This window comes from Leuciscus leuciscus (assembly GCF_965113295.1).
Source record: "Leuciscus leuciscus genome assembly, chromosome: 1".
NCBI lineage: Eukaryota > Metazoa > Chordata > Actinopteri > Cypriniformes > Leuciscidae > Leuciscus > Leuciscus leuciscus.
Window position 1 is genome coordinate 50908343 of NC_138725.1, and position 25411 is coordinate 50933753.

The 25411-nt window shown below is 37.5% G+C and overlaps 1 protein-coding gene and 1 long non-coding RNA gene across 11 annotated transcripts; both read left to right on the top strand.

Moving 5' to 3' along the window:
- Window positions 1–15: 15 nt before the first annotated feature.
- On the top strand, window positions 16–25354 carry LOC309475625 (uncharacterized protein). Of its 10 annotated transcripts, none has more exons than XM_082138488.1 (14): window positions 16–172; window positions 3153–3455; window positions 7541–7840; window positions 7944–8228; window positions 8318–8617; window positions 9136–9429; window positions 14747–15034; window positions 15124–15423; window positions 23127–23420; window positions 23507–23815; window positions 23887–24198; window positions 24359–24646; window positions 24768–24941; window positions 25034–25354. In XM_082138488.1, the coding sequence occupies exons 2-13, from the start codon at window positions 3359–3361 to the stop codon at window positions 24929–24931; spliced, it is 3231 nt and encodes a 1076-aa protein (XP_081994614.1). In that variant the 5' UTR covers window positions 16–172; window positions 3153–3358; the 3' UTR covers window positions 24932–24941; window positions 25034–25354. The 10 variants fall into 10 exon arrangements, with proteins under 10 accessions (XP_081994614.1, XP_081994616.1, XP_081994615.1 ...); XM_082138490.1 differs by lacking the exon at window positions 16–172 and adding an exon at window positions 192–544; XM_082138489.1 differs by lacking the exon at window positions 16–172 and adding an exon at window positions 670–845.
- Window positions 1503–2858, top strand: LOC309476317. The gene is made up of 2 exons (XR_014198009.1): window positions 1503–2177; window positions 2213–2858. It is a non-coding gene; the product is annotated as an uncharacterized lncRNA (long non-coding RNA).
- Window positions 25355–25411: the final 57 nt, after the last annotated feature.

Here is a 25411-nt window from a genome sequence, read left to right on the forward strand (position 1 = left end):
GGAAAGGCGAGATAAGTTTTCACTGGATCCATTTATTCTGATCAAAGTTATTTTGATCACATGAACATCGCTGCTTCGTGTGGGTTTTTTGGTCAGTAACTCAAAGGCATCAGTCACTGTGTCTATTACTTCGACTACTGGGGGAAAGGGACCAAAGTCACCGTTTCCTCAGGTAAGTTATTGCCGTTATTTTCTGTTATTTACTTTTTTTGTTTGTTTGTTTGTTTTAACTTATTTTGGAAGATCAGATAGTCTTTCTTGTCACAAAACTAACATGCAGAGGTATTTACAATTTTTACCTTGGTTAACAGTGGAAAGATGCGTCGGTAACGGTAAATAAATAACGCGTAGCTAAAACTCTCCGATTAAAGAAAGTGCGAACGAACGTATCAAACTAAATCGTTTTGAGAACGTCGGCCTAGACAAAATATTGCCTATGAAAATGTATTATTGTGGTTATGGTATGGCTCTTATCGTGAACCTTCCCGCTGTGACGGTGCCTTTGACTACTGGGGAAAGGGAACAGCGGTGACTGTAACATCAGGTAAGAAGTCAAATGAATGAAATAGCTTACGAACCAAACAGCAAAATATGAATCGTTATGCATAGCTATGAAACATATTTCTAGAGCCGATTATTATTATAACTTATTAACAACACTTTTTTGTCAGAGAAAAAAAATATTATGGATAATTTGACAATAAATTACGAAAGAAATCAGGTTTTAAGGTTGGCTAATATGGAAAAGATCGTTTGTGTTTTTGTGCGCTGAAGAAATTAAAAGTATCACTGTGATGCTGCCTTTGACTACTGGGGGAAAGGCACGTCTGTCACAGTGACATCTGGTAAGAAAGAATCCTCTCAATAATTTTGGCACGTTTTAAATATTTTGCTAAATGTAAATGTCCGTTTCTAGTCCGTTTAGGCTAAGGCTAAATAAAAGTCTAAATAGTTCAATCTGTGGGTTATATAATAATAAATGAAAGCTACTTGTTAAGAGGTAAACATGATATAGCTGCTATTTTTGTACAATATCCCCTGGTAAAATGTCAGTGTGACAATGCTTTTGACTACTGGGGGAAAGGAACAATGGTCACTGTCTCGTCAGGTAAGAAAAATATTCACCTACCAAATCAAAATCAAATTTATGTAGCCTACGATAAATGTGTGCGCAGTTATTTTGTCGGGATTTTTTTTTTTTTTTTTTTACATTAAAGCAACATTTCAATGTCGAGGTTTTCTTGTTATGCGATTAGACAATTAAAGTCAGGACATATAGTCTAAAGTAATTTAGAAACTCAAATATTCAGATTATGAATAATTAAATTCGAAATAATTGTATTTGTGCATTCAAATAAAACAAGGAATTGGCTACAGGTCGTTCAACAGAGACTCTGAGAGTTGTATTTTTATACTCCACTGTAACATTAAAAAGATACTGTGTAACTGGGCTTTCGACTACTGGGGAAGCGGCACCAAAGTCACAGTAACAAACAGTAAGATTTTATGATTAATTGCAAGGACATTTGTATCGTAAAAAATACTAAATTTCGCGTGTGTTTTATTATTTATTTATTTTTATTATATCTTTAACAGAGTTTTCTATTGCAAACTGTCTTAATTTAGCTGTTGTCCATTTCATAGATTTAAAAGACTACATCATTTTATAATATTGTTCATGTTGAAAACGAACAAAAATACAACAGTAGTTATTCTTAAACGACTCCTTTCGTTGTACATTATTCTCTCATGTGTTTCCTTAAACTGCTCAATAGACGCTGAAAACAGCCGGAGCATAAATATAAGACTAAAAATCCTAACTAAACTGTAACGTCTCGTTTTAACTTTATGCACTGATATCCACTAATATAATGTGTTATATTTTAAGTTGTTGATTGCATCCCGATATTATTAAATAATAATATAATAATAATAATAATAATAATAAACTGGCGTAGCTTACTGTTTTATAAAGGAAGCCTTTATCTGTCAATGCATGAAGAGGACAATTGGAGATTTAAAAGAATGTTGTTTGTTTAACAACCGCTATTCAAGAAATTATTTCTAGCACAATGAAAATAAAATAGTACAATAAAAAAAACGGAACTTTTAGAAGTGCGAGAGGTGTTTGTTTGCAGTATTTTGGGGGCTATTTATTTCGTAATGATACATTTTTCGTTTATTTTTTATTTTTTTTTATATGATTTCATAGTTCAAAGTTACAAACTGCTATACAATGCTTTTATTTAAAATTTTCTAATGGTTGGAATTTTTATTACATTTATTTTTATTTTTTTATTTACACTTCATAAGTTACAAGAACTGTTTAATTTGAAACAAAATGAAAAGTCATTATGGATTCATTATCCAGTAGCCTAATAAAGTATTATTCGTTTAGATAATCCTTTATTTATTAGCCTATGGGCCTATGTCTGATAATAAATATATGCTATATGACATACAGCATCTACACTGTTAAATATAAAGGTTCTTAAATTACATTGATGGTTCCACGAATAACCTTTAACGTCCATGGATCCTTTCCATTGCACAAAAGGGTCTTTAGATTAGCTACTAAAATGTTCTTCACACTAAGACAAAATGTTTCTTTTAAGAACTGTTCACTAAGGTTCTTTGTGGAACCCAAAATAGTTATTCAAGGCTGTCGCTGGGAAAACTCCCTTTGGAACCTTTATTTTTAAGAGTGTAAGAAAACAAAATGTTTCCGCTAATTTTCCGAAATTCCGAAATGTTATGTTTTACGCGACCGACTAAGACTGACCAACAGTTAACCAAGGGGTAGCCTAATCAGTCTTACTTTTTTTATTCAATCTAGACCAATTTACTTGTTAAAGTAATAACTTACTTTAAAAAAAAAGTTATGACCAGTCTTAAAGAAGAAGAAGAAAATATGACTTACTTGCAAGGTAGTCTAAGCAGTTTATCAACATGATGTAAAGCGTAGATAGCGGTGTAATCTCAATCAATTTTTTTTTTTTTTTTTATTAATTAATTAATTAATTCATTCATTCATTGGTTCATTCGGTCTGGTTCATTCGTTCTTTTGACATGGCCTAATAGTGTTGCATATGTAGGCCTATGTTACGTTATGTTGTAGTTTATTGTCTGAGAAAGATGTAATGTCTCTACAGCTCAACCATCTGCGCCGAAGTCAATCTTCGCCCTGTCTCAGTGTTCTGCTGATTCTGATGGGTTCCTCACCGTCGGCTGCTTGACCAGAGGTTTCTCACCTGCGGACTCACTCACTTTCAAGTGGAAGGATACAACTAAAGACCTGAATACTTTCGTGCAGTATCCAGCGTTCGGGAGTGACGGAGACTATACCAAAATCAGCCATATGCGTGTGAAGAAAAGCGACTGGAATCCTCAAAACCCTTACACATGTGAAGCTTCAAATTCGAAAGGCACTTTAACAACTAAAGTAGCTCCACCAGGTAAGTCACATTTCTGAAATGTCTAACATTTTACATGTTACATTTTAGCTACTTCAAGTGTCTCTTTGTTATTGCTGTTGGGTTCAGTGTTTTGTATATTGCTGTGGGGATATTGTTTCTTCGTGGAGGCTCATGTTTGAATAGACATTTTAGCACACTCATAGTTTTGTCAAATCATTGATTGAACTTTTTTAATACCAATGAACCTGCTTTTATATTTTTGTGCATGTCAAGCAATTGTCCTTTATCAAAGTCTAATGACAGCAAATGTTTTACACTAGCTGAGAACAGCAAGGCTATAGATCTAAAAAACATTAGAACAGAAAAGTACATAATATGCTTAGTCCTTTAGAAATACTTTTTCTCTGACCTCATGCCAGGGAATACAATGGCATATGAGATTTCTTCTTGTTTTATAAACAAAAGATAAAAAAAATAAAAAAAAATAAAAAGTTAAATATAAATATAGGCTACAACATTTAACATTGATGTTCAAACTCAAGAGCATCTATGTGCTTTGCCTAATAAAGCATGTTGCACTATTTTCTTGCTTTTCATGTCCTCTCTGCTTTCTCCTGTATGTTGCCAGCTCCACCGCCAGATCAGCCTGCAACTGTCGTCTTAACAGTACCTACAATAAAGGAGTTAAAGAATGGGACAGCAACCTTCTCATGTTTAGCCCGGCAGTTTTCGCCTAAAAAATACTCGTTTAAGTGGTTTCATGATGATAAGGAGGTGACAAATGCGATAGACACCTATGACACAAGTAAGAAGATTGCCTCAGTAACCTTGTATAGTGCCACAAGCATTTTTCAAATCAGTGCCGACACATGGATGAACACAGACGTCAAAGTTAAGTGCGAGTTCGAGCACAAGACGGGAAAGGAAGTCAGAGAGGCCCAATATACAGGTATGTTTTCTCTTGAGGACTGTGAATGTTTCTTTATTCATAATATGTTTACCTCTCTCTAACCTGTTGCATGTCTGATTTTTGTACATAGTTTCTATGCCAGACTGCAGCGATATTGCTGTTGATATAGTCCCCCCCTCCCTTGAAGACATGCTGAAAAATAGACGAGGAGAGCTGAAGTGCAACGCTTCTGGAGAAAATCCAGGATTCAAAAAAATTGAGATTAAAGCAAATGATTTCATCATCGCTGAGGCATCAGAGGAAGATGTCAAGAACAGATTAAAAGTGGAACTTAAAGCCCCTATAGGCTATGAAGAATGGAGCAATGGCACAATATTTACGTGCACAGTTGAACACTCAGACCTATCACAGCCCAAGGAGAAGACGTTCTCCAGAGAAAATGGTATGTTTTACTCTTTTTGTAAAATATTACACAGTTCTTGCTTCCATAAGGTCTCTTCATAGGCCTATATACAGTCTTCATTACAATTGACAATGAAGTTTATCAAAAAATAATAACAAGAAGAAAATGAGGGACTCAGTATTCTGGTCTTAATTGTGATCTTGTCTTACTAGGTAAAGAAAGCAAGAGACCCTCTGTTTACATGTTAGCACCCCCTGAGTACAAAGAGGGTGAAACGATGACCCTGACATGTTATGTGAAGGATTTCTACCCCAAGGAGGTGTTTGTGTCTTGGCTTGTTGATGATGAATCTGCGATTGGGTACAAGCACATAACTAGCCAGCCAATGCAGAATGATAAATACTTCTCGGTCTACAGTCAGATCACAGTGGATTCTTCCGAATGGAAGAGTGGTACAGTCTACAGTTGTGCAGTGTACCATGACACCATTGATGAAAAAATGCGCGTACTGACAAGATCTATTGCTGATAAAACTGATAAGCCAGGTGTAATTAATCTAAGCATGAATACCCCTGCATGCTGCAAGGAATAGATCGTTATGCATGTGATGTCTTCCTGTGATGCTTGTTGAGTGTTTATCTTGTTCATCTTGTGTTTCTTTTTGTTTTTGAGTTACATGTCCATAATTGTAAGTGTGTTCGTTTTTAATGTTTGTGGCTTCTTGCTTTTTGAGAGATTTTCATGCATATCACATTTAGTAAAAGACTAATAAAAAAAGAAACTAAGCATATTTCCTGTGCACTTAATTTATGTTTTCATGCCAGTTTTACATGTGTCTGTCCCTGTGTATATGTGAGCATATAAGGTCACAAAGACATCATAACATAACATCACTCCAAATAAATTGAAATTTAAAAAATGAAAACATTAAACAGTTAAAATAAATAATACATCGAAGTGAGGCATTTTAAGAGTAGGCTACTTTAAAATATATATACTTACGATTTAAAAAAAAAATTATTCAGAAGACAACGTACCATTAGCAGGCACATAAAACTCTAAATAATGAGAGTAAATGCTTACTGGTCGGTGTGTGTATATTGTACGTCATTTGAACGGTTTGATGTTATGATCACTCAGACACATAATGCTCTCCATTTTTTTTATAGTTCAGGGCATAGAGAATGATAATTCTTAGTCTCATCGGTTCATCTACAGCATGCCAAGACACATTCACAACTTTTTTGCCGTTTTGATTGATACATTCATGGTCACCTTTCTTTAAATATTTGATTTAATTATGTAGTAAGCAGGTTAAGATAAATAAATATAAATCATCAAATTTCAGAAACGATATGATTCATTAAAGGTTCTTTGTCCCTCACAAGATTCTAATTGGTTTAATTTTACTGCATATTCCTGCCTTTAGTCCACCTGTCTAATTGTAAATAAGGATGGACAGGTGAATTGATTAAAATCTTCAAAATCCTGCCTTTAGTCCATCTGTCTATTATTTTTTAATAAGGATGGACAGGCAAATTGTTTAAAATCATCACAGCCAGACTCTTATACTCAGCTTGTGTTGGACAGTGTCTTAATGTGAACGTGTTCTTGTTGGTTTCCGCAGCGTGGGTCGTGTGGATAGAGCATCCCCTGTTTGAACCCATTGATACAGATGACAGCGGCAATTCAAACACTGCTGTAACCTTTGTTTTCCTTTTCCTCATCACCTTGTTCTACAGCATAGGAGCTACTTTTGTTAAGGTATACACTTTTAGACTTTTTTTTAGCAAATTTTCAATTGATGATAAACATGAGACAAGATGTTATAGGAGCATTTGAGTTGGTTATCATTTGGAGAAAGATTTTTTATTGACATTTAAATGATTGGCATGTTAAACAGAAATTGTTTTCATTGCTGTAATTGGTATCAAATTATACTTTCAGGTGAAATGAAAGATCCCTTTAAGGACGTGATGCAAGGCCTTTCAGAAGAACAGCTTTAAGACTATGAACGTTATTCTTTTTTTTCTTTTTTTGTAAATATGTGATTGTGCAGTTTGTTTGTTTTTAGATTTTACTTTAATAAAAGAAAGAAACGATTTGACTTCTCTTGTATTTTTTTTTTTTTTTTTTTGACATCTCAAGGAAAAATACTGATTTGCATGATAAACTAATGTTGCTCTAAAAATGTTTATATACACTGCCACTAGGTTTTGAATTATTTTCCTAATTTTTGAATATAATAAACTGCACATACATTTCTTAAATCCAATCCTTAATTTTCTCCAAATCTGCAAGACTTTGTTCATTGGGTGACTGAAGCACGGCATCTTTGTGTGAATATTTGTAAGTGTGAAATTTCATGCTGCAAAGTATATTAAAACATAAATTGCATAACAGGAGAGTAATTTTATGTAAATGGAAAGGTGTCTTTCCTGTGCAGATGTGCTAAACCCTGTCTCAAAGATGCAGATAGGTTTCAGTTCTGCTTTTGGTTGCTATTTCAGCTTGACTGTTACTTAACGCTTCCATCTGCTATTCGCTATGTTTTCTGAAGCATGTTTTTTCATTTCCTTTTCTGTCCATCTTTTTTTTTCTATTCCAGTATCTGCAACTTTTAAAACTCTCATGATGTAAATAACCACCCACTGAAGCATGAACAGGGCGTATCATTATTTTGTCTATTTGAATTTATTGAAAAAGACTAGTATTCGTATGATTGATTAAGATTTTCATAAACTTTGTACCTCTTATACGTTCTGTTTAAACCACATTGCAAGTTAATTGATTCTTTCTTTGTTTCAATAGTAAACCGTGTCACTCCTCCCACTATTGCTCTGCTGAGTAGAGAGGAAGGTGATAGCATCGTGTTGCAGTGCCAGTTGAAGGATTATTACCCAGACAAACTTACTGTACAATGGCTTAGTGGGAATCAGTCTGTCAGGGCTTCTGAAAATAAAATGTTGCAGACCACTGATAAAAAGGCGGAGAACACCTTTACTTACATAAGTCAAATATCTATCGATGCTCAATATAAAGACACAAAGTACACTTGTAAAGCCAGCCATAACTCTAAAGAGTTCAAGCTAGAATATGACATTTGCATGGGTAAGTTGAAAAACAAAATGAAGATGAATCATATATGACAGTATAATTAGTATATAAGCATCATCATTCTATGAATCTAACTTTATTAATTTCACATTTACAGCAAAGTCTGTGTGCAAACCTTCAGTCAAAGTAAAGAGAGCCCATCTCAGAGACATTTTGAAGGAGAACAAAGTCACAATTTCTTGTACTGTTGAAGCGCCACATAACACTGAAGTGTTTTGGTTGGCAAACGGCACCAATGAAAAAGGCACCAGGGCTTCCACCAGGGCTTCCAATAAAATTGTGAGCAACTTGACTTTGTCGAGAGACGAGTGGTTGAACCTGAAGACCATTGTTTGTACTGCTAAACATCCATGTTTCACAGAGAACAAAACAATTCAAATTGGTAAGTTGTTTATTTTGCACTGATCAAGTGTAACAATTTAGGTTCTGAAAACCACATATTGTGTATTAAAATATATGTTTGATCTTCAGATGATATGAAGAAGGATCCTGTAGTGATGATCAGGAGGAAATCAGCTCAGTCAGGCACTGCTTTGCTGGAGTGTGTTGTAAAAGATCTCCCCTCTGGTGAGGTCTGCATCAACTTCCAGGCCAACAGTGCTAATATCTCAGATTTCACTTGTGTGGACTGGACCCCTTCTGAAAACATTTGGTCCCTGACCACAAATTCTACAATCCCTATTGAGCACCAGAAGAAAGGAAACAACTTTACCTGCAAAGTTCACAGACCCTTCAAAAGCTGGGCATCAGAACCTGCTGGAAACCTTTTTGGTAGGATCGGTCTCATTTGTTAGCATTTGACATAAAAAAAAATGCATCAATATAGCACTGGTCCGGGTGTGTGTGTGTGTGTGTGTGTGTGTGTGTGTTCACAACTCACTGCTCCTAATGTGTGTGCACTAACTTGGATGGGTTAAATGCAGAGGACAATTTCTGAGTATGAGTCCCCTAGAGTTGGCTTTAACTTCACTTCAATATGTTTTTACAAAACGTATTCACCTTTGTTTATTTTAGTTAATAACATGTCCATGATAGTTCACAGTGCATAATGTTAACAGATACAACTTTTGATCTTACAAAAATGATAAGTAAATGCTGAGATTAGCATAAACTAATATTAGCAAATGCTGTATACTTATTCTTTATTGTTAGTTCATGTTAACTAATGTAAGCAATTGAAACCTTCTTGTAATTTGTTATCATTAATTATGGATTGAAATGAATTTGATTAATATATGGATGTATTGTGTTTTCTTCACTGGACATTTGATAACTTTTGTTCCTCTTAGATGATCCTACCATAGAGCTTGTTGTTGTTCCCAGTGTGGGTCAATCTAGTTCAGAGCCACAAAGGCTGCTGTGTTCTGGAAAAGGATTTGACCTGAATATCACGTGGTTTTTAAATTCTACGGAGAAACCCTACACAGCTTTAGAGGTCTCAATGATGGAAAATGGCTGTGTGAAAGTGGACAGTGAGATATTGGTGCCACAGCAAGAGTGGGATCAAGGGGTCACTTACACCTGTCAAATTGTCGATGAACACAGTGGGAAAACTGTTATTAAAAACACCAGTATTTGTGCAGGTAAACACGCCTTATGTGACCCCTCTCTCTCTCTCTCTCTCTCTCTCTCTCTCTCTCTCTCTCTCTCTCTCTCTCTCTCTCTCTCTCTCTCTCTCTCTCTCTCTCTCTCTCTCTCTCTCTCTCTCTCTCTCTCTCAAGGGATTGTGGGTAGCGGGAAGATTGCAGGTGCTTGAGCACGCGTGCGAAAACTTTTCTGTTTTTCCTTTTTCAACTTTCATTGTTTATAGTCATTCATAAATTGAACGAAAGGATTGTTATAGTATTTACCCGCAGACTGCGCATAGCGCAGGGTTGCGAGTAATAATGGAGTCAAACGACGCTTTCTCGCGTCTGACTCTCAAACACGGATTCAAGTGCATGCCGCAGGAGAACATGAACATTGAAGACGTTCTGCTAGCCGTCAGTCAGAAGGTTAGTGGTTCAAACATTTCAATCGAGGGTAAAGATTACACAATCTTTATCAGCACGGAACAAATGCGCTGTTATGTTTGCGGTGACCATGGTCATGTTCGGCAGACGTGCCCCAGATCTCATAACAGTGCAGGAGAGAGCAGCTCTAATGTGCGTGAAGAGATAAACTCAAAGCCTCAAAACCGAGAGGAAAATACAAACGATGGCAAACAATCAGAACAGAGAGCTGACTCAGCTGAGATTTCTGATGTAGGCTAAGTCAGTCAGAAAACGCATGTTCTCAGTCTAAAAGTAAGGAAAATACGAGTTTACCGCAAAAAGACACAGAAAAACAAAGTGTTGTGACAAATGAAAATGAATCTGAAGAAGGGAAAAGTAGTCAGTGGTCAAATGTAAGTACAGATAATATCCTGTCAGATGATGATTTGGATGATGGAAGTGAAAGTGAAGGGAGTTTTTTTGACATGGAAGAAACCGGTTCACAAGCAGGGTCTTTAGAAACGAGTGATACAAACTCCAGACTATATTCTGTAAAACAAATTAGTGTCTTCCTTGATAAAACTAAAGGTACCAGGAATCCCCAGATGGAAATGTTTTTTCCAGATTTGAAAGGCTTTCTTGCCTCCTCCAGATATGTAATGACAAATGCAACTCTTGAAGAATTCAATAGACAAAAACGATATCGCCTCAAAAAAATAATGACTAAAGTGAAAAATACGATCCAACGTAGCAATAAAAAGGTGTAACAGGTTAGGATGAAGCTTGCAATAATGGTACTCAGCTGCATTATTTTTTCCCTGTTAATAATTATGCGATCCTTGAGCATTGGTTCTTTAAATGTTAATGGATGCCGTAGTGTAAGGAAAAGATTTGCTCTTTTTCATTTTTTAACTTTAAAGAAGACAGGTGTAATTTTTTTACAGGAAACTCACACTGATAAATATAACCAGCCAGAATGGCTTAGTGAGTGGAAAGGGCAAGTTTTTCTCAATCATGGGTCAAATGTCAGTGCTGGTGTTGCTATTCTAATATCTGCTAAACTCCAAGGACAGGATTTCAGTATGATAGATATTATACCTGGTAGAATGCAACAAGTAGATATTATTTTGCAAGGTTTATCTTTTTCTTTTATTAATGTTTACGCCCCTAATGTTGGTTCTGACAGAATTGAATGCTTTAGAAAATTACAAGAAGTGATTAAAGGAATTCCCCAAGAAAGAGTAATTGTTGTAGCCGGAGATTTTAATTGCACTGTTAATCATACAGTTGATAGGAATCACGATGAACCTCACCCAAAATCATCAGAAGCACTTAGAAATGTTTTAAAATATCATGCACTTGTTGATGTGTGGAGAGAATTGTTTCCTAAAGAAAAACAATATACATGGTTAAAGATGAGTTCAAAAATTATATCTGGAGCCAGGTTAGATAGGATTTATGTTCAAAAAACTAAGAGACAGTATTTTCTTAATAGCAGTATTAGTCCCACACCCCTATCTGATCATCACTACATATCTGTCACGGTCACAACATTGAATACTCATAACAAATCTTACTGGCACTTTAATAATAGATTGTTAAAAGATCACTCTTTCGTGCACTCTTTTACTCTTTTCTGGAGAGCTTGGAGAGAGAGAATGTCACAGTTTAAATCTTTAAGCCAATGGTGGGACATTGGAAAAATCCAGATGAAGTCTTTCTGCCAACAGTATACACAAAATAATACGAATGAAATTAAAAAGAAGATCAAACGTTTGGAAGATGACATTTTAAAGCTAAGTAGCTCTATAAGTGGAGAAGATGGGGAAAGTGAAGATCTGCTTGAACAGAATAAATTTATTTTAAAAAATCTGTACGAAGAAAGAGACCAAGGAGCAATAGTTCGAGCAAAAATTGCTCAACTTCACAACATGGACACTTCCTCAAAATTCTTTTTTGCCTTGGAAAGGAAAGTTCGAGAGAGAAAATCAATTGATCATCTTAAACTACCCGATGGGAGAGAGACAACAGATAAAAAGGAGATTATCCTACAAGCCTTGTCATTCTACGAAAATCTTTACAGTGCTCAGTCTTGTGATCCTAAAGCCGTAGAACGTATTCTTAATGATGTCCCTAAATTAAGCGACGATAACAAGAAAGAACTAGAACTTTCACTGTCATTTGAAGAATTAAGTACAGCTTGTGAACAACAATCTGCTGGACGATCCCCAGGGTTGGACGGTTTAACATCTGAATTTTACAGAGTTTTTTGGTCACTTATTGGACCAGATTTACATTCTGTTTTTACTGAAAGTGAAAAATTGAAAGTTTTACCTCTTAGTTGCAGAAGAGCCGTAATAACTTTATTACCTAAAAAAGGTGACTTAAGGTCCTTAAAAAACTGGCGCCCCATCTCAATTTTAAACACAGACTACAAGATACTCTCGAAGGCATTGACGAATCGGCTGAAAGAATGCTTGGCTTCCATAGTCCATGAAGATCAATCATACTGTGTTCCGAAACGCTCCATCTTTGATAACTTGTTTCTGGTGCGTGATCTATTACAGTTAACTGACATATACAAGCTTGATGTTGGTCTTCTGTCACTTGACCAGGAGAAGGCATTCGACAGAGTCGACCATCACTACCTCTTTAAAACTTTGACTGCCTTCGGGTTCGGAGAGAAATTCATTTCACAAGTTCAGCTACTATACACTGATGTATATAGTATGTTGAAGATTAATGGAGTTTTAACAAGAACTTTTCCAGTGTGCAGAGGTGTCAGACAAGGCTGCAGCCTTTCTGGACTTTTATATACCTTGTCCATAGAACCCTTGCTGAGACTTTTGAGGAAAAATCTACATGGCATTTCAGTTCTTAATCCTGATATCTCAGAAGTAACTACCGTAAGCCTTACAGCGTACGCGGACGACATCACCGTGATAATACGATCTCAAGAAGATATTGGGCACTTGAATATGAGTCTTGACCTGTATCAGGAAGCGTCTTCAGCACAGGTGAACTGGAATAAAACCAATGCACTACTTCTGGGCCATTGGCAGGAAGAAAGTCCACCTCATCTTTCTCAAATGTGTCAGTGGAAAACAGATGGTTTTAAAATTCTTGGAGTCTTCTTTGGTACTGATCAATACATGACAAAGAACTGGGATGGAATAGCAGAAAAAGTGTTGGGGAAACTTCAGAAATGGAAGTGGATTCAACCTCAGCTGTCCTATAGAGGAAGGGTATTAGTTATTAATAATTTGGCTGCTTCGATGTTGTGGCATCGTCTGTCCGTTTTAGACCCTCCAACAGACCTTTTACAACTACTCCAGAAACACTTTGTGGATTTCTTTTGGGGAGGATATCACTGGCTGAATTCAGGAGTCTTGTGTTTGCCAGTATTTGAGGGCGGTCAAAGCCTTATCCATCTAGTCTCAAAAGTGAAAGCAATGAGATTACAGATAGCTCAAAGACTGCTTTATGATCGAAACCCTCAGCCATGGATTATGTTCAGTTTAGCCATTTTACGGAACACTGGTGGAAGAGGACTTGACAGACAGTTATTTTTGATGTCAAACGAAATGTTTAAAAATGTATCTTTTACTAGTTTCCATAAGAATGTTCTAAGTGTCTGGAATCAATTTAAAACAGGCAGAGAAGAGCATTTTGGTCTTGACGAACCACTTTTTTATAATTCATGGTTTTGCCAAAAAGATATGTCAGATACCGAAATTAAGAATTTTGTTTCAGGAGGTATTTCAAAAGTAGAAGATTTAATTGATTTAGAAGAAAGAAAATGGATTTCAGTACAAGAAATTTGTAGACAAGTTGGGGGAAAATCTGAGAGAATTGTTGGAAACATCTTAAACAAGCTGAAAGAATCCTTTCCAGTGTTACTTAAACAGTTTATTGAGAGGTTTTTGTCTACTGGGTTAAAGCAATGCCTCTTCCCTGAGGTGTTTATTACTCCACATAGTTATCAAGATGTTAAAGAAGGAAGACCGCTCCTTTCCTTTCGGGAGCTAGAACATGAATCATTTCTGGAAATAAATAAAAAACAATTGTATATTGTATGTGTTAAAATTACATTTTCTAAACAACTAATAGAGAAGAAAGATACAAAATGGAGAAGTTTCTTATCTGTATCTCAAGAACAGTCACCTTCTTGGCGGTTGTTTTATAAAAGTCCTTTACCGAAGCGCTCAGGAGACCTGCAGTGGCGTATTTTGCACTGTGCAATGCCAACAAAAACCTTTCTGTTTAAATGTAATTCTGAAATATTACCAGTTTGTAGTTTTTGCAATGTATTAGAAACAGTTTTTCATACTTTTTGCGAATGTCAAAGACTGTGTGCTCTCTTTAGTTTTTTAGAGGGTATGTTATCAAGTCTTGGTTGGGTTTTTTCAAAAACAATATTTATTTTTGGGTGTAAATATTCACGTTCTCAAAGAGAAAACTGTACTCTCTCAAATTTTTTGATTGGTCAAGCAAAACTATCTATTTGGAAGGCATATAAAATTGAAAATGAAGGAAAAAATATTAATATATTAGCCTTGTTTAAAGCTTTGGTTAAATCTAGAATTAAATTAGAATATGAATATTATAAAATGAATGATGATATGTTGAGTTTTGGAATGAAGTGGTGCTTAAGCACAAATTTGTTTTCTTTGGAGGATGGAGAGTTATTTTTCCCGTGGTAGTAATGGGAAAGGTGTAAAGGTATATTAAACACCTTTTTTGTTTTAATGTTATAATGTCAAATAAAAAGGTGTTTTAAAAGTCAAAAAGTCTCTCTCTCTCTCTCTCTCTCTCTCTCTCTCTCTCTCTCTCTCTCTTCTTTCTCTCTCTCTCTCTCTCTCTCTCTCTCTCTCTCTCTAAGCATCATCATTCTATGAATCTAACTTTATTAATTTCACATTTACAGCAAAGTCTGTGTTCAAACCTTCAGTCCAAATAAAGAAAGCCCATCTCAGAGACATTTTGAAGGAGAAAGAAGTCACAATTTCTTGTATTGTTGAAGCGCCACACAACACTGAAGTGTTATGGTTGGCAGACGGTACCAGTGTAAAAGGCACTAGGGCTCCCAAAGACCTTCTCAATAAAATTGTGAGCAACTTGACTTTGTCGGAAGATGAGTGGTTGAAACTGAAGACCATTGTTTGTACTGCTAAACATCCATGTTTCCCAGAAGAGAGCGATACAATTCAAGCTGGTAAGTTGTTTATTTTGCACTGATCAAGTGTGACAATTTAGGTTCTGAAAACCACATATTGTGTATTAAAATATATGTTTGATCTTCAGATGATATGAAGAAGGATCCTGTAGTGATGATCAGGAGGAAATCAGCTCAGTCAGGCACTGCTTTGCTGGAGTGTGTTGTAAAAGATATCTCCTCTGGTGAGGTCTGCATCAGCTTCCAGGCCAACAGTACTGATATCTCAGATTTCACTTGTGTGGACTGGACCCCTTCTGAAAACATTTGGTCCCTGACCACAAATTCTACAATCCCTAGAGAGCACCAGAAGAAAGGAAACATCTTTACCTGCAGAGTTCACAGACCCTTCAAAAGCTGGGCATCAGAACCTGCTGGAAACCTTTTTGGTAGGAAACATTTAATCGGCAACTCTTCACAAAAAAGGTCTTGTTTGTTAACATTTGACATTTAAAAAAATACTTCAATATAGCACTGGTCCGGGTGTGTGAGTGTTCACAACTCACTGCTCTTAATGTGTGTGCACTAACTTGGATGGGTTAAATACAGAGGACAATTTCCGAGTATGAGTCACCTAGAGGTGGCCTTAACTTAACTTCACTTCACTATGTTTTTACAAAACGTATTCACCTTTGTTTATTTTAGTTAATAACATGTCCATGATAGTTCACAGTGCATAATGTTAACAGATGCAACTTTTGATCTTAAAAAATGTATAAGTAAATGTTGAGATTAGCATAAACTAAAATTAGCAAATGCGGTATACTTATTCTTTATTGTTTGTTCATGTTAACTAATGTAAGCAATTGAAACCTTCTTGTAATCTGTTATCATTAATTATATTTGGAGACATTAATTCATGGATTGAAATGAATTTGACTAATATTCCTGCCTCGCTGCCTGCTGTGAGCGTGTTTGCTTCGGTGCTGTAAGCTCCGTCTTAGCCTTGTATTTCCTTGTTTTGAACCATCATTTACTACAATTTCTAGTTGTTTATACTACTACTAAGTACAGCTTACCCAACATTTCAGATTAACCTGACATCGCAAGCTTCCGTTACTACTAGCACAACACGCTAGTAATTCGCTAGCCTGTTAACGCGCCACCCGTGCGCTCAGCTATTTTTATTTATTTATTTTCTCTCGCGCGCTCGCGCCTTTGAGTTCATAAAAGCTCAGGTGAGTAAGAATCACTCAACAAACACGGTGAGTAATGTCTTGTCCTTTTATTATCATGCGTCGCGTCTGAATGCGTTGTTGTTTTTGGAGCTCTATCGATTTGATTTATAATTCTTGATTTTTCTCTTTAAACTCGCTTACAACGAACATTGTCTGCGTTTCCTCACTGAGAAGCACTACTGCTCAAACCTCATAGTTACAACGCGGACTGTGGAGCAGACGCGTCTCAAGCCTATTAGTGATCCAACGCTGGATACTCTTAAAGGTTACGTCCGTGGATCACGGCTGAACGCGTCTTCTCCACACTCACTTACAAACAAATTTTTTATTTATTTTTTCGCCTATCGTGCGTCAACTCTACACCCCTACCACTAAAAAAAACCTAAAAAAACCTCATAGCTACAACTAGGGTTGGGCATCGTTTTGATTTGAACGATTCTGATTCCGATTCCGATTCTTCATTTCGATTTCGGTTCTTTTCGATTCTCGATTCCGATTCTTTGAGGGGTGGAGTCAAAACCTGTCACAGGCTCATTTCACAGAGGAAAATTTTATTTTGATTTAGTTTTAGTTTTGGGAGCTGCAGCCCACGTGGGAGAAAATTAGGAATGCCTCTGCACCAGACCAAAAAACTGATTTATGCAGAACTTGCACCCTGGTCTGGACTCTCTGACCATAACTAAGGCTACGTTCACACTGCAGGGCTTAATGCTCAATTCCGATTTTTTTTTAAAATTCGATTTTTTTGCAAGGCCGTTCACATTTCCAATTAAATGCGACCTTTTGTGATCTCCTGTGTGAACGTGAAGTGACCCGCATGCGCAGAAGAGTACTCAACGGTCAACGACGTCACTTGTTGTTTGCGGAAGTAGGCAAGTAGCTAAACTTTAACTGTGATTCTCTCTCACACACACACACGAGCGCGCGCAGCGACCGTTACACAAGAGCCAGACAGCAGCCGCTGACCTATCTAATATCAGATTCAGCACAAATAAGTTAACATAACGTATATATATAATGGCTCGTCGAGGTCGACCCGTTCGGCAGATTTACCTCAGCTCGACGAATATGCAGTCCGTTTTCAAACCGACGACTACTTCAACGCAGGATTATGACGTTTTTCGCGTATCAATGACGTGCGGGTCGGATAAATGCGACCTGGCCGTTCAGACAGAAGTCGCATTTGAAAAAATCGGATATGTATCGGATTTGGGACTACATACCCAAGTGGCCTGGGTCGCATTTGAAAAGATCGGATCTGTGTCGTTCAGACTGTCATGAAAAGATCAGATACAGGTCGCATAGTGGCAAAAAAATCGGAATTGGGTCGTTTCAGCCTGCAGTGTGAACGTAGCCTAACTCATTGTATAAAAGCTCACTTTAAAACACCATTGATTTGTATCATATTCCGGTCGCAGTTTAAAATGGTTTTAAGTAAAAAAAAAAAGATGTTGAAATATGTTATATTTAGCATTTTATATGCAGCTAATAGCTACCTTGCTTAGCACATATACTATAAACATTCTCTATTCATAAAAAAAAAAAAACTCATATCACGTTGGTCCACGTGAGATGATTGACAGCTGTACAGCGAATGAGAGAGCGCTGATATCATAAACTGACGCGAATCATTTTACAAACATGTGATGATAAATCATTATTTCTCCAAATATGCGCACCATTGGATTAAGAGCCCTGGCGGATGCTGTTTATTGCATGTATGTGAACACAAATAAACCGGAGGAGACGTGAATGACGCTTTATGAGTGATGATTTCTATTCAAAATAACAAACATTACAGATTAATTATTTTGCACTCGATCCTGGCAACGTTACTAACGTTGGTCGCGCAGGGTTGCCTGAGGAGGACGAGACAGTGGACCAGCGCTCAGAGACAGTGGACATATGTCGAACATGCTACACTCCTTGTAAATTTTGTACACCATGCAGGCGTAACGTTAGGTGTTTAGTCATATTTGTAGTGCATCCGCCCGTGCAAGAAATAAGTTTGTCACATGTGTTGCACTCTGCCGACCCAGGCTTTTTTAAGGTGAAATAAAGCCACACTTTTGAGCGCCGCTTACCGTGCTCCATGCCTGCAACAGAACAAGCGGGCGCGGCAAGCACTTCCGGAAATCCAGTGGCCACTATGGAAACCAAAACTTGCGCGTTTGGAACCGATGATCGGAATCGAAAACAAATTTTCTAAACGATTCCAATGGCATCGTTATTTTTTAAACGGTTCCCAGTTGGAACCGGTTCTCGATGCCCAACCCTAGCTACAACGCGGACTGTTGAGCAGAGCGTCTCAAGCCTATTAGTGATCCAACGCTGGATACTCTTAAAGGTACGTCCGTGGATCACGGCTGAACGCGTCTTCTCCACACTCACTTTTTTTTTTTTCGCCTATCGTGCGTCTACTCTACACCCCTACCACTAAAAAAAAATAAAAAAAAATAATAAAATAAAATAAACGGATTATATCCAAGACTTCAGTCATAAATTAGTATTAATATTGATAGCATCACTGGTAGCTTCGTTGCTAACTCACTGTCCATCTGTTAAAATGGCGAATATATCAGATGTAAGTAGTCTACCTTTTGGTGCAGGTGAGGACACATTTGAGCTGTACGCACTGCAGTCTGAGCTGGAAGCTGTTGAGAAACAGATCCACGACCTTTTATTGAGACAGGCCGAGCTGAGAGACCGGTGTTTGGCTCTTGAAACATCACGCACCGATGCACACAAATCAGTGTTTAACGTTACTAACCCGCTGACTCCGACCGCGTCTACTCCGTGCGTTCCTCAGCATCGGTCGCAATCAGCCATGGTATCGTTCACTCCGGCTCCAACATGCCACCACGATGCCTGGGTGGTTCCGCAGCGGAAGACGCGAGTCAGGTTTAGACCAAGACTTTCTCCGACCCTCCCGGTTTTCGAGTTATCCACACAAAACCGCTTCTCCCCTCTACGCGAAACAGAACGCGATGCTGTGATCATCGGCGATTCCATCGTTCGGCACGTACACGCTACGTTAGGTAAAAGTAAGGTGCACAGTCACTGCTTTCCTGGTGCTCGTGTTTCTGAAATCGCTGCTCGCGTTCCCGAGATCCTGAACGGTGACGAGCGCTTCGGAACTGTGGTCCTGCACGCGGGAGTGAACGACATCAGGCTGCGCCAGACGGAGATTCTGAAGAAAGACTTCAGGAATCGAATCGATACGGTACGCAGCACATTGCCTGAAACAACGATCATTGTGTCAGGACCGCTTCCCACGTACCGATTAGGGCATGAAAAGTTCAGCAGATTATTTGCGCTAAATGAATGGTTAATGTCATGGTGCAATGAGCAGAAACTGCTCTTTGTAAATAATTGGAATCTGTTTTGGGAGCGTCCTAGGCTTTTCCGTGCTGATGGCTTACACCCAAGCAGATTCGGAGCGGATCTTCTGTCAGATAACATCTCCAAAATGTTAAATACCCTTTGACTAGTAACCAAAAGTCCAAATCATAGTCTCTGCTGTACCAATTTAACTGATATAAATACTAGTGTAGAACATTGCATAGAAACCGTGTCTATTCCTCGTTTAGTGAGATCAAATAATAAATCTACTGCAGGATCTAGGAAAAATCTAATTGTTATTAAAACAGAAAATGTTGCTATTAGTAAACAAAAACTATTTCTAAAGCTAGGTCTTCTAAACATTAGATCACTCACACCTAAGGCAGTTATTGTAAATGAAATAGTCACAGATAATAGCTTCGATGTACTTTGCCTTACTGAAACCTGGCTTAAACCAAATGATTATTTCGGTATTAATGAGTCTACTCCTCCTGGATACTGTTATAAGCATGAGCCCCGTCTGATTGGTCGTGGCGGAGGTGTTGCAACCATTTATAGAGATATTCTAAATGTTACTCAGAAAACGGGTTATACGTTTATTTCATTTGAAGTACTTGTACTAAATGTTACGCTCTTAGATGTTAGAAAAACATCCCTATTATCTCTAGCCTTGGCTACCGTATATAGACCGCCAGGGCCTTACGCTGATTTCCTAAAAGAGTTTGCAGATTTTCTCTCAGACCTATTAGTCAATGTCGATAAAGCATTAATTGTTGGAGATTTTAACATACACGTAGATAATCCAAATGATGCGTTAGGAGCTGCGTTTACAGATTTATTAAATTCATTTGGGGTCAAGCAAAACGTCACCGGACCAACACATCGTCTTAATCATACACTCGATTTAATTATATCACATGGAACCGATCCAACCGATATAGATATCATTCCACAAAGTGATGAAGTCACTGATCACTACATGGTAACTTTCATATTACGTACTGCTGTAATATGTCATGCGGCGTCGCGTTATCAACTAGGCAGAACAATCCTCCCATCCACCATAGATAATTTCTCAAATTGCTTATCTAATCTGTCTCAGCTGCTGCCTGAACCCAAACAACAGAACTAACTAGCACTATGAGCACCATTCTCTCTAGAACATTGGATGTGGTTGCACCTATTAAAGTAAAAAAGGTCAGAGAGAACAATAAAGCACCATGGTATAACAATACTACGCATGTTTTAAAGAGAGAAACCCGTATTTTAGAGCGTAAATGGAAACAAACTAATTTAGAGGTCTTTAGAATCGCGTGGAAAGACAGTGTGTCACGTTATAAAAAGGCCCTAAAAGCTGCCAGGACTGAGCACCTCCGCAAACTAATAGAAAACAACCAAAACAATCCAAGGTTTTTATTTAACACCGTGGCTAGACTAACAAATAAACAGACGTCACCCGAACAAAATATCCCGTTACAGTTCAGTAGTAATGATTTCATGAACTTCTTCACTGAGAAAATAGAAAGCATCAGAACCACAATTGTAAACGTTCAATCTTCAATCGCGCCTTATAATTCAGCTTCAATTATCACCCCGCAAGAACAATTACAGTGCTTTACAACTATAGAACAAAAAGAGTTAAATAAACTTATCACTTCATCTAAAACAACAACATGTTTATTAGATCCTATACCAACTAAACTACTGAAAGAAGTGTTACCTGTAGTGGAAGAGCCTCTCCTCAATATTATTAACTCGTCTTTATCTTTAGGTCATGTTCCAAGAACATTTAAACTGGCAGTTATAAAACCTCTCATTAAGAAACCACAATTAGATCATAATAATCTAGCAAATTATAGACCCATTTCAAATCTTCCATTTATGTCTAAAATATTAGAAAAAGTGGTGTCCGCTCAACTGGGCTCTTTCTTGCAACAAAATGATATCTATGAAAAGTTTCAGTTTGGATTCAGACCGCATCATAGCACTGAAACTGCGCTCGTTAAAATCACAAATTATTTACTTTTAGCTTCTGACCAAGGCTGTATCTCAATACTAGTTTTACTTGATCTTAGTGCTGCGTTCGATACTATAGATCATACATTACTCTTAGATCGACTACAAAATTATACTGGTGTTCAAGGACAAGCACTAAGCTGGTTCAAATCATACCTATCTGACCGCTATCATTTTGTCTATTTAAATGGAGAAAAATCGATCATAACTCCAGTAAACTATGGAGTGCCGCAGGGATCTGTATTAGGCTCTCTGTTATTTTCCATATATATGATGCCACTTGGAAATATTATAAGGAAACATGGAATTAGTTTCCATTGTTATGCTGATGACACTCAAATATATATTTCATCACGGCAGGATGAAAACGCAAAATTTTCCAAATTGACAGAGTGTGTTAAGATTGGATGACGCGTAATTTTCTTTTATTAAATCCAGACAAGACAGAGGTAATACTTATCAGTTCAAAAAAACGCCCACAAATCCTTGCACAATACAACTTTAACATCATAGGATGTCCTGTTACTTTATCCTCTACAGTAAAAGACCTGGGTGTTATACTCGATTGCAACCTGTCTTTTGAAAATCATATTTCATATGTTACAAAAACAGCCTTTTTCCACCTTAGAAACATTGCTAAGCTACGTAATATGCTATCAGTTTCTGATGCAGAAAAGTTAGTTCATGCATTCATGACCTCGAGACTGGATTACTGTAATGCTTTATTAGCTGGTTGTCCTGCATCCTCAATAAACAAGCTACAGTTAGTCCAAAATGCCGCCGCTAGAGTTCTTACGAGATCAAGAAAATATGATCATATAACACCGATTTTATCATCACTACATTGGTTACCTATAAAGTTCCGTATTAATTACAAGGTATTGCTACTGACTTATAAAGCCCTAAACGGCTCCAGTCTATTTAACGGATCTTCTATCGCCCTATAATCCATCGCGCTCTTTAAGATCACTAAATTCAAGGCTTTTGGTCATACCTAGGATATCAAGAAACACCAAAGGAGGGAGAGCATTTTCACATTTGGCTCCAAAACTCTGGAATAGTCTTCCTGATACTGTTCGTTGCTCAGACTCGCTCTCCCAGTTTAAAACTAGATTAAAGTCGCATCTCTTCAGCCAGGCATTCTTATAATCCTACAGTTCAAACTACAATCCGGCCTCTAGCTCATAAATGCCAGAGGAGAACTGGCCCCCGACTGAGCCTGGGTTCTCCCAAGGTTTTTTTTCTCCATTAGGTCACCTGATGGAGTTTTAGGACACCATTAGGTCACTTGATGGAGTTTTTCGGTTCCTTGCCACTGTTGCCTTTGGCTTGCTCAGTTGGGGATATTTTGGGGATATTTAATTTAATTTTATCAATCAATTAATTCCTCTTGAAACAAACTTTGTTGTATTATTTTAATTTAATACTGTGAAGCTGCTTTGATACAATCTGTATTGTGAAAAGCGCTGTACAAATAAACTTGACTTGACTTGACTTAATATATGGATGTATTATGTTTTCTTCACTGGACATTTGATAACTTTTGTTCCCCTTAGATGATCCTACCATAGAGCTTGTTGTTGTTCCCAGTGTGGGTCAATCTAGTTCAGAGCCACAAAGGCTGCTGTGTTCTGGAAAAGGATTTGACCTGAAGATCAAGTGGTTTTCAAAATCTATGGAGAAACCTGGCACAGCTTTAGAGGTCTCAATGATGGAAAATGGCTCTGTGAAAGTGGACAGTGAGATATTGGTGCCACAGCTAGAGTGGGATCAAGGGGTCACTTACACCTGTCAAATTGTCGATGAACACAGTAGGAAAACTGTTATTAAAAACACCAGTATTTGTGCAGGTAAACACGCCATATGTGACATGAAAGAATGTTGTAGATTCTTCTTTACCAGTAATATCTTAACAAATAAATTTACCGTCCAACAGTGATTTCACCTTCCAGTCAGCAGTCAGCGGTCTACCTGAAAGGTCCTTTAAATTATGTGAGATCTGGCACACCTCTGAATTTGACCTGTTTGATTGTTGGTCAGAATGTAAATTATTTCTCCATCCAATGGAAAAAGAATGGAAGTGACTTTGACCAAAAACCTATAGATCATGCCAATGGCACTCAAAGCAAGAAAAGTATTTTGGAGGTTTCATATGAACAATGGAATACATATGCTGTCTTTACCTGTGAGGTAAAGCATTTGTGCTCTAATGTCTCACAGCAGCAGAACATCTCAAAAAACAGAGGTAAGCTCTCACAGTTCTCAGTCTTCTGTTAAAGAGTTTTATCTTTACTAATTGTTGCCAAATGTTCACAGACCCCAAACAACCCATTGTGAGGATCCTCAGACCCTCAGACAGCGATCTCTCTGGACAAAATACTGGCCTTCTTTGCTTCATCACCGGTTTCTTCCCATCTGATATCTCTGTGCAGTGGCAACTAAATGGGAAGCAATTCAATGAGTCTCACTTCACTAACAGTCCTGCGGTTGCTCACACTTCAGGAGGTTTTTCAATGCATAGTGCCCTTATATTGCCTGCATCACAGTTGAGAGAAGGCGTGTACTCTTGCATTGTTTCTCATGAGTCATCCCAAAGTCCATTTATCGCAAATTTGGAAAACTTGTATGGTGGGTGCCATCAGATTGATCTATCTATCTTTCCATCTATCTAGAAGACAGTAAATACGAAGATGGCAAATACAACAGAATATATTTGCAATACATATACCTCTCTGTATACTCTATTATCTGATCTGTTTCTCTCACTGTTTTTTATTTATTTATTTAGCCTCTTTGATCCACTCTGCTCCATCTGCAAAGCTACTGCAGGGTGCTAGTGAGCTGGTGTGTCTGGCGTATGGTTTCAGCCCTCCTGCTATCAACATCACCTGGCTGCTTGGAATGAATGAAGTGTCTGCCCACAATGACACCAACCCCGCAAAAGGCCCTGATGGCAAATTTAGTATCCGAAGTCACCTGCAGCTCTTGCCTTCAGATTGGGCACCTGGTGAAGTGTACACATGCAGGGTCACTCATGTAACTGGTACCCAGTTGCTTAACATCTCCAAAAAATCAGGTATGCAATATTTCATGCACTGAAACCCAAGTTTATCAAGGAAATAACGGAGTCAATAAACGTAAGAAATGTCAACATTTTCAAATGTGATCTTATTGTTTCCTCGGTTTGCATTTTACAGCATTATTTGAAGAGGCTATATATATGAATGAGAACAAACCCGAATATATTGTGCAGGATACCATTGAAGAGACCTGGAATATGGCCTGTGCCTTTCTCACCCTCTTCCTCCTCTCTCTTCTCTATGGGTGCACAGTGACATTGGTCAAAGTGAAGCCTAAATGAGCAACATTTGGTGTGTGTGTGTGTGTGTGTGTGTGTGTGTGTGTGTGTGTGTGTGTGTGTGTGTGTGTGTGTGTGTGTGTGTGTGTGTGTGTGTGTGTGTGTGTGTGTGTGTGTGTGTGTGTGTGTGTGTGTGTGTGTGTGTGTGTTTCATGGCTTCTGGCTTCTTTTGCTTTTAGTTTTTTTAGTTTATTAATTTTCTTTAACTTTTCTTAGCTGCATGTGCAAAAGTGATATGGTACAACTTTTGGCCTTGTGGACATTTAAATATAATTAAATAAATGTTTTAACACTTTTTACTAATTGATTTAATCTGTCTATTAAGTGTATAAACATATCACAGGAGATTTCTGTCAAAGTTCCACTGTATCTCAAATTGTGCATTGTGAGAACATTCTGCAACAAAATAAAATTTCTGAAATAAAATTGTCGCTCAATTGTTTTGCTAAGGCTAATTTCACTGCCAGAATTTTAGTTTTGACC

What these genes read in the sequence shown, in the direction of transcription:
- LOC309475625 (XM_082138484.1), top strand. An exon ending in AGAATATGACATTTGCATGG is followed by an intron (nt 7,841 to 7,943) that starts GTAAGTTGAAAA and finishes TCACATTTACAG; the next exon opens with CAAAGTCTGTGTGCAAACCT. An exon ending in GAGCGATACAATTCAAGCTG is followed by an intron (nt 15,035 to 15,123) that starts GTAAGTTGTTTA and finishes TTTGATCTTCAG; the next exon opens with ATGATATGAAGAAGGATCCT.